At 42.4% G+C, this 9,293-nt stretch overlaps 1 protein-coding gene across 3 annotated transcripts in view; it reads left to right on the forward strand.

Moving 5' to 3' along the window:
• Positions 1 to 9,080, forward strand: part of ankrd24 (ankyrin repeat domain 24) — a 21,897-nt gene extending 12,817 nt beyond the window's left edge. For 2 of the 3 annotated variants that reach the window (XM_034146325.1, XM_034146323.1), the window contains 8 exons: positions 1,396 to 1,559; positions 2,035 to 2,783; positions 3,209 to 3,525; positions 4,082 to 4,315; positions 6,397 to 6,573; positions 7,241 to 7,411; positions 7,542 to 7,607; positions 8,634 to 9,080. In XM_034146325.1, the coding sequence (XP_034002216.1) occupies positions 1,396 to 1,559; positions 2,035 to 2,783; positions 3,209 to 3,525; positions 4,082 to 4,315; positions 6,397 to 6,573; positions 7,241 to 7,411; positions 7,542 to 7,607; positions 8,634 to 8,693 (1,938 nt within the window). In that variant the 3' untranslated portion in view covers positions 8,694 to 9,080. The remainder of the gene's footprint in view (positions 1 to 1,395; positions 1,560 to 2,034; positions 2,784 to 3,208; positions 3,526 to 4,081; positions 4,316 to 6,396; positions 6,574 to 7,240; positions 7,412 to 7,541; positions 7,608 to 8,633) is intronic. The other variant, XM_034146324.1, reaches the window with a different exon arrangement.
• Positions 9,081 to 9,293: the final 213 nt, after the last annotated feature.

The following is a 9,293-nucleotide window of genomic DNA, read 5'->3' on the forward strand; positions in this document are numbered from 1 at the left end:
CACACACACAGACAGACATTCCCAGACCTCTTAATACATTGATAATGAAGAGATTACTAAGGAGAGGCTGACTCACACATTAGTCATGACCGCTTACATTTGATGACCCTGCACTGTAAGTGTTCATACACATATAAATAGAAGAGGACAGCATGAGATGCAGACATGGGGGCTTTCTTGTAGACATTCGTCATTAACTGGGTCATGCTGGTTAAAGCACTTAAGTGTGTTTAAAGTATTCTGTTCTGCTGTGCTTCATTCACCACTGTAATGTACAACAAGCAGCTACAGTATGTCGGACAACAACTTCAGTTCTTCCCTGCTGTGTGAAAAAAGAGCCAGACGGCAAAGTGGGAAATCTGAGATGTAATATGAAATCAAAGAAAGAGCAAACTAGAACAAAAACCATGCTGTGATTCAAATAATTAATTGAAGGCTAAGAGTCTCATGCTGATGTAAGTATATTAAAGGGCAGCTCTGTTTTCCACATGCAGGTTAATGTACTAGGCGGAGTACGTTTTAGCACGTAGTTATACAACTATTTATTATTTTTCTTATATATAGATAAATGTCCAAGACAAAGTTAAAGTGGACCTATCATGCTATATTTTAATAATATAGTGTAGGACCATACCTATATAAGGCATATTTATACTTTTTTCATACAGATCATGCATTTTAGCCATGCCTCATTTCGCTCAATTTGACATTTTTTAGCTCTGTTTTTGCAAGGGCTGATTCTGTGAGAACAGCACCATCTACTGGCCTGGCATATGTACTACAGCGTCTCCAGCGCTTTCGAACGGCAATGGCCGTGGCTGTCTCCTCCTGATTGGTGGAGTTGGCCCAATAGCCGTAGCGCCACCGTCCTGACGTCAGGACAGTGTTCAAATCTGGATCAGTTTTTATCAGATCCGTTGCAGCCCCTTTTTTAGAGATTTGGGTATGGAGGAAAATAGAGAGGGTTGTGTTTTCTGACACTTGGTGAGTTCCCTGGAACACCGGGGACACATATTCATGTATAAAAGACGTGCAAAAGTGCATTTTGCATGATAGGTCCCCTTTAAATAAACGAAACAAGAAAATCAGTTAAACACTTTTGTATAATAATTCAAACTAATACAAAAACAATTAAATATGATATAAGCTATTTCTCACTGATTATGCAACATGTATGTATGTATTGAGTGTTTTTGGAGCTTGACCGATAAGATTAATCGGTTAAAAAGTCAAGATATCTGGGCTTGTGCTGCATTGTTTTTGAAAATGTTGTTTCAATCTGCACACTACTGATGGTGCTCACATACTGCATTAAAAGCCGAGCATTAATGTCTGTTCTAAAAATGTATGACAGCCTCCCTCCTCACTATATTTCCCTCTGTGTGTTGTGCACAGATGCTGGAGATGTTCGAGAAGGATGACACGGACATGCAGACCTCCAGTACAGACTTTGTCCCCATAGTTCAGTACGAAACCCTGAGGAAGGAGTTTGAAGTCCTGCAGGAGCGCCTCTCTGCGGCCCAGGCTTCAGACGAGGCCTCCAGCGTGGCGGAGGAGCGGTAAGTGTGATGAACTGTGTTGATGTGATAAATACTGGTGATGTAATGCTGAAATTATGAGCTTGGTAATACATTGGGTCAATAGCAGATCATTTATCATGCAAAAAAGCCCAAACATTTGTTTATTTCGCCCTTATTTGTTTATTTTTGATACATAAATAAAATAAAAGCAAGGTTTCTTAGGCATTTTTCACTATTTTCTGAAATCTTCTAGACTATATTAGACTAAATAATAATCAATGAATCCCGGATGTTATCAACAAAATGATATTCACTTGTAAAACTGAGGTTGTTTTTTTTAAATGTGTTATATAAATAAAGACAACATTTGACAAAAATTATAATCAATGAATCCCGCATATTATCTACAAAATGAAACTGCACTTGTAAAAATCCCTAGTATGGGTTTTGCTAAGTTAGACATGTTTTCATTTTTGCGTCAGTGTAATAATGCTCATTGTTGTCTCGTCTTCAGTGATGAGGAGTCTCAGGAAGGAGGTGCAGAGACTTTGGAGGCTCTGAAGAAGAAGATGCGAGCGCTGAAGGAGCAGCTGGCCTCCTCTCAGTCTGAGCTGGAGGAGCTGAAGGAGCAGATGCGTCTCGGGGTGCTTTCTGTGGAGTGTGGGGAGAGCGCCGCAACAGGTGGAGGCGAGTCTGCAGAGGAGGGTCTGAGAGAGGAGGCGCAGCAGCTGAGGGCCAGGGTGACGGAGCTGGAGGAGGAGCTAGCCGAGAGAGAGGGCGAAGCAGGCGGTCAGAGCAGCCGGGACAGTGACAAAATCAAACAGCTGACGGAGAAAGTAGAGGAACTCCGTGCTGCTTTATCCAAGAGAAAAGAAGGCAAAGGAGAAGAGGGGGAAGCGGTGAAGTGCCTCCGTGACAAAGTAGCTGAGTTGGAGGCAGCCCTGGCAGAGAGTAAAACATCGGGGAAAGAAGGAGGAACAGGAGGAGATGGAGATCAGGTCCGGCGTCTCCAGGAGCGTTTAGGGCAGCTGGAGGGGGAGCTGAGGCAGAGTGTTGCCCGCTCGGAGCTGGAGGAGGTGCAGGTGAATCTGGGGCTGCAGTGTGAGCAGCTGGCCAGGGAGAGGGCGGAGGTCGCCCGGAGGCTCAATGTCGCTCTGCTGGATCTGGAGAGATTCAGGCCTCCTCCACGGATAGATGAGGACGAGGAGGAGGAGGAGGAAGAGGAGGAGCGTTCAGAGAGCTCAGAGCGCTCAGGTAGATCTGGTGTGGTATTTTTTTTTTTTTTTTTTTTACTTAATTTGTTAATTTACATACAGTTAAAAAAAATAAAAACATGCCTAATAATATGTCTTATATCCAGTGAATGAAAATTAAAATGTATGAAAAATAATAATAATAAAAACAACCAGCCCAAATAATTAATAAAGTAAGGATTTGAAAATATATAATATGTTTATAAATAATAATCATATTAAACACTAACAGATGAATAGTTAGATTTAAGCCATTTGCAAGACCTTCATAATGTTATTCTAGTACATGGTAAAACATACTTCAACAAGAGCTGAATAACAGAGATAATATATTTATATAGGGTTGTATTTTTTACTTTTAAGCCAGATAGTACAATTCAAAATGATTGACTTTTCCTGTCCGTTTTGTGAATGATCACGCCTCTGTCCAATCAGAGCTCTCCAGACGCTCCATCACGGCGGTGAGGGAGGAGCTGGAGGTGGCGAGGCAGGAAGCAGCGCAGGCTCTGGACTGTCTGTGTGCGGAGAGGGAGTGCCGCGCTCAGGACGCCCTGCAGGTGAAGGGCGCCGTGCCTCTGTCCAAACACAAGGAGGCGCTGTCCGCAGTGTCAGAGCAGCTGGCTGACACTCTGCAGGAGCTCCAGGAGGAGAAGAGCCTCCGAGTTCAGGCTGAGGAGCAGACCGCCACAACAGAGGCCAAACTGAAGGACCTGCAGGAGGCTGTGCCCAAAGAGGAGCATGAGAAGGTCAAGGTAGCAGGAAATCAAATCATGAGACTGATCTAGTGTAGCAGTTGTAGCAATAAGGATGCCAGGCAGGTGGACAGAAAAGGACAGGGTTTTCTTTAGAAGATTACATAATTGTACCCATCATCATTATTCTCATCATACTATATGCACTTGCTAATGATCCAGAGCAGTCAAAAATGGATAGCGCTTAGTTAGGATTTAGTTTGACACAAAATATGTTATACAGTACATTGTGTTGAAGAGGCTTTTTGAAAGGGAAACATGTTAAAGTAGCCTTTCTTTGTTTCATAGCAGCTGCTTTTAGATGTGTCTTCGTTAACTGTTTATCAGTATCTTTTTTTCTTTTAGTCAGTAGGACATACAAAAATATAATCAAAACAGATTCAAGAGTATGCCATTTTAGATCCCCCGTTTTCCCCTTTGTGGCAATGTATTGATCTGATAATCCAGTGGGTTGTTCCATGATTTATTGAACTTTAAATGTAGGAGAATGTAGCTGAAACGGCTCAATCTGTACATAGTACTAAATCAGGTTATCCCTGCACTTCCTGCCTCTCAGAGCGAGCTGCAGCAGTCCCTCCAGGCCAGTCAGAGCAGTGCAGCAGCAGCTCAGGAGGCTCTGCACGAGAAGGACATGGAGCTGAGAGAGATGAAGTCCCAGAAGGCTGCAGAACAGGGTCTGATCTCCAAGGAGGACCACGAGGCCCTGAGGCTCGCCTTGCAGGCTGAGATCAACGCCGCAGCAGCCCGATTCAACGACCTCACCCGCAAACACGAGAAGACCTGCACTGAGGTGTGTGTGTGTGTGTGTGTGTGTGTGTGTGTGTGTGTGTGTGTGTGTGTGTGTGTGTGTGTGTGTGTGTGTGTGTGTGTGTGTGTGTGTGTGTGTGTAGTGTGTGTGTGTGTGTGTGTGTGTGTGTTGTGATGTGTGTGTGTGTGTGTGTGTGTGTGGTGTGTGTGTGTGATGTGTGTGTGTGTGTGTGTGTGTGTGTGTGTGTGTGTGGTGTGTGTGTGTGTGTGTGTGTGTTGTGGTGTGTGTGGTGTGTGTGTGTAGTGTGTGTGGGTGTGTGTGTGTGTGTGTGTGTGTGTGTGTGTGTGTGTGTGTGTGTGTGTGTGTGTGTGTGTGTGTTGTGTGTGTGTGTGTGTGTGTGTGTGTTTGTGTGTGTGTGTGTGTGTGATCAATTAGGCCTAGTGCATATAACTGTACAAAAGGTTATGAATGATTTGTTATGTACTTTGTCCTCCACACTTATTTCACAATATAGAAACAATAGGCCTTATATGCTTTGGCCTAAATATAAATAAAACAATCATTAAAAAAAAAAAAAATCTGTCAAAGCGAACCCCGTTTTAGCCATTTGCGCATGGTGGGAAATATTAGAGTGTGACACATCAAAGGCTCTGTATATGTATGTGATTATAGGTGTGCCTTGAGATTTTGGCTTGGTCTTTGGTGTGCCTTGGCCAAAACAAGTTTGAAAACCACTGCTGTAATGCCATCTAAAGCCACATTAGATGTTATTGTGTCGGCCACAAAGTGAGCCTATTTCCTGCCTCTGCATTATTCACGTGTGTATTACTTTCTCTATTCAGTACCCGCCCTCTGCCCACTGATGCACTGAAGAGTGTTGTATGTGCACCATAAGCTACTAATGAGACTCCATAAAAGCTCTCACTTTGTAAACTGGGTAATTGCTTCCCGACTCATGTTGACAAACACAGAGGTTAATAAAGGGCCACATTTTCCCACAGAGAAGGATATTAAAAAGGTTTTTGATCTACTTCGTAAATTAAGTTATAGTTAAAGTAGAAAGCATTTTATTACAAAAACTTAAACCCAACATTAGGATGTACAGTGTAGATGCTTGATACTTACACACATACTAGTACACACTAATGGAGGCAGTATACTTGCAAAGTCACAAACACACAGTTGAACATGGCAACAAAAGCAAATGTTAACCATTAAAGGTGGGGTAGGTAATTCACTTCAGAAACACTTTTAGTTATATTCCATGGAATGCTCTTAACATCCCGATAGCAATGAATACATTAAATGCTTTGACAATAATTTAAAACCCGTGGCGCTGTAAAAAGCACGACCAATCATCTGCCTCGGCCCGGGTCAGATAACTGGATGGCCTACCTGCCTGTCAGCCTTCCATCTCGTGCACAAACTTATCTCGTGCCCTCATTGGTCATGTGCGTGTTCGTGTGTGTTGGAGGAGGGGCTCTGTAAGGAAGTCTGAAGGAAGAGGCAGATTTTTTTCGGTTATGTACTTTCAAATTCTAGCTTACTCGAGCTGGTTTCTCCATTCTTACCTGCCCTACCTTTAACTGCAGATTCGTTTGCTGTATTTATTGGCACTGAAGCGTGGGTGTATGAGGATCAAAGACGGAGCTGTAAGTTAGCATGGGGAGCTGGAAATTCCCCTGAGCAAACACTCAGAAAAGGTGTTTTTTGGAACAATCATTTTGAAGAGGAAATATTTTAGATTTTACTCGGGAAATGAAAACCGGAAATATTGAAGAGGGTATGTTCATCATAAGATAGACCAGGAAATAAGGCAAAGTACAGCCTGGGATTTTTATTCGGAAATGTTAAAAACACCGTGGTGGAGTCGCTTTTCTAACAGGCAACACAGGTATACCTTAGGTAAACACATACAAAATGAGTCTATTTCCTTTAGGGTTTTTCACCCTGTCAATATTGACCATCGCAGCAATGGTTAATTCCTTTTATATATTAAACTCCAACGGTCCTGTTTCTGCCTCCACTTCCCTATAACGAGAAAGAATCTGAATGAAAATGTGACCAATCATAAAAAGCCTTTCCGAAGTGACAGGGTTCCACTGGTGGTTTTACTGGTCCAGGTGTTCCAGGTGCAGAGGGAGGCTCTCTTTAACAAGAGTGAGCGGCAGGCAGCGGAGTCGCAGCTGAACACGGTGCAGCAGCAGCTGGCCGAGCTGCAGGGCAGATCCAGCCACATCCAGGACCTCCACAAGGGCATCCAGGACTCCCAGGGCCTGATCAAGGAGAAGGACCGCAAGGTGAGATGGCACCTTCAGACCAGTGTTAATTTTGGCAGCTATTTTAGATTTAGTCTTAGTCTTTAGACGAAAATGGTTAGTTTTAGTCACATTTTAGTCATTTTTATCCTTCATAGTTTTAGTCGACGACATTTCAAAACGTTTTAGTCCAGTTTTAGTCGATGAAAAATCATTACATTTGAGTAAACCTTTAGTCCAAATATTTTCTCTCTTTGAACTAATTCAGTTAGGCAAATACAGGACATCTGAAATTGGAATCAAGGTGACAGTATCAAGTGTTGAAATTCGTAAAGCGACATTTCACTCTCTTAACACTTTAGTTGTGTGAGTGACGTGTGCAGATTCCCAGAATCCCAACTAATTCAACCAATGACATGGATGCATTTTGACAGACAAGAGGGACAATTGGGGGAAAATATCCTGCATTTTGAATGTCCGATAGTCCACCATTAACACCTTAGTCCCGTCTCGTCTCGTCAACGAAAACAAAATATACATTTCGTCATAGTTTTTATTATTAAAAATGTATTTTTAGCTTGTGTATATATGTAAAAAAGGTCGTTGACGAACATTATTGTCAAAGTTTTCATTGACGAAATTAACACTGCTTCACTGCTGGTGAAGCTCCCTTCCAGGTCACCAAACTGATGTCTGTGTCTCCCTGCAGATTACAGAGCTGTCCAAGGATGTGTTTCGGCTAAAAGAGGCTCTGGGAGCTCTGTCTCCTCCTCTGGGCATCACCTCTTCCTCCTCATCATCATCAGCTATCCACCAAAATAACCCTGGCCAGCAAATGGCACTACAGAACAGGATCGCCATACTCACCCAGCAGCTTCAGGTGAGGAGAATATTGTCACTAGTAACATGTGGAGTGAGGAAAAACATTTTATTTTACTATCATTTACTGTATAAAAATTACAAAACATGCACTTCACACAACAGTAACATGTTGTGTTATCTGTTGGCAGGATTGGGAGAGAAAGCACAAACAGGTGGTGACTGTGTACCGTTCACATTTACTGTCAGCTGTACAGGTGAGTTAAATGCACGAATGCCAACAGAGGACAAATCAAGTCCTTTGTTGAGTAGGGAAGATTTCAATATGTGAATAAATGAACCCTGTCTCAGGGTAGATCAATAAGATGTTCTAATCTCGTGGACAGACGCTTTTACATTTTTTTTATTCTGGACTGTGAATAGCACTGAGAGGGTTTGATTTAAGTTTGTCCCTCTTTGTGGTGTAGACACTTAAGAGCGGGAACAAGCTGTACACCATCTCTGCTTACAGTACCAGACAAAGTGGATGTAATTTCAGAAGCGGTCCAGGGAAAGGAACAGAACTCACTCTCTTGTTCTATCAGTTTCATCATATTCAACAACTAAGATGTACACATTTATTTGTTGTCATGTAATGAGAGATTGCTCCGGTGTCGTTGACCTCTAAGAAAACGATTGGCTTCCATATTCTGTTGGCATTAATTCGTTTTTAGTAATTATATCTTAGTTGGTCTAATTCTCCTTTATGTACGATATATGAGAGGCGGAGGAAAACTTGATGTTCAGAATGAATTAGCATTTTTTTAAATCCTTTACAGCTCAAAACAATTCTGGGTGAATATCTGGCATTTCACTTCTTTGCTGGGTTTTTGTTTTTGACACTATGGAGAAAGCACACTTGCAAACCTGCATTAAATCAGTGCAATCTGACCGCATGAGCACTACAATCAGCAGAAGTCTCCACCTCCTAGTCAGCATGATTGGTGGCTAGTTGACTGCTAACCGTAAGGGGAAGGCATCTATTTTCAATGGTAGTATTAGCCCCCCTTTCCCACTTGTAATGGAGGTCAATGGCAGGGTTGTTCTTGACCAGATTGAATGCTTTTCGAGTGCTGCTGTTCAAGGCAAAGTGGCTCTGTCCTTGACCAAACTTCAACATTTTAGTCTGTTCTGTTGCAAGGATGAGTGGGTAAACATACAAAGATGTTACAGGGCTCACACAACTAACCAACATGGAATACAATGCAGAAACGTTATCTTTCATTCTCTGTGTTTCCCAACAGGGCCGGATGGATGAAGAGGTGCAGGGTCTGCTACTCCAAATCCTGAGGATGTCCCATTAGTGACACTGCAGCTTAAAACGTCTACAAATCTCTCTCTTCCTCCAGTCCCTTCACAGGTCAGCATGAAACAGCTCCAGCTCAGCAACCTGTGGGACCAAGCCAAATACAACTGACCCGTGTTCAGACATCGCTGCATGAGTACAATACAGTAACTGAAACAACAGCAGCAAGGCTTTACTGAGAAAGCAAAGGGAAATAGTGTTACTTCTAAAAAAAAAAAAGAGTGCCTTCATGGCTGGATAAGTTGAATGACAGCAGCCTATACGTCGGGTTTATAGCAGAATGTGAATAGTGAGTGGTTATTTAGGAGTTAGAATCCGGTGCATTGATTGTGTGACAAGCTATTGATTTTATACTATATTGTTGTAATAAAAAAAGTCAAACAAATTGCTCTGCACTCGACCCTATTCTTTGTAACTCCATTCATTCACAGATACTGTAGAGCAGTGGTTCTCAACTGGTGGGTCGCGACCCAAAAGTGGGTCGCGGACCCGTTTCAAGTGGGTCGCGGATGTGTGAGTGAAGAAAAAAAAGTTGGAAAAAAAAATTGCAATTTCTTTTTTTTTTTTTGGGGAAAAAATGCAAACTTTTATTTTGAAG

Source organism: Trematomus bernacchii, unplaced genomic scaffold (genome assembly GCF_902827165.1).
Source record: "Trematomus bernacchii unplaced genomic scaffold, fTreBer1.1, whole genome shotgun sequence".
In the NCBI taxonomy this organism is placed as follows: domain Eukaryota; kingdom Metazoa; phylum Chordata; class Actinopteri; order Perciformes; family Nototheniidae; genus Trematomus; species Trematomus bernacchii.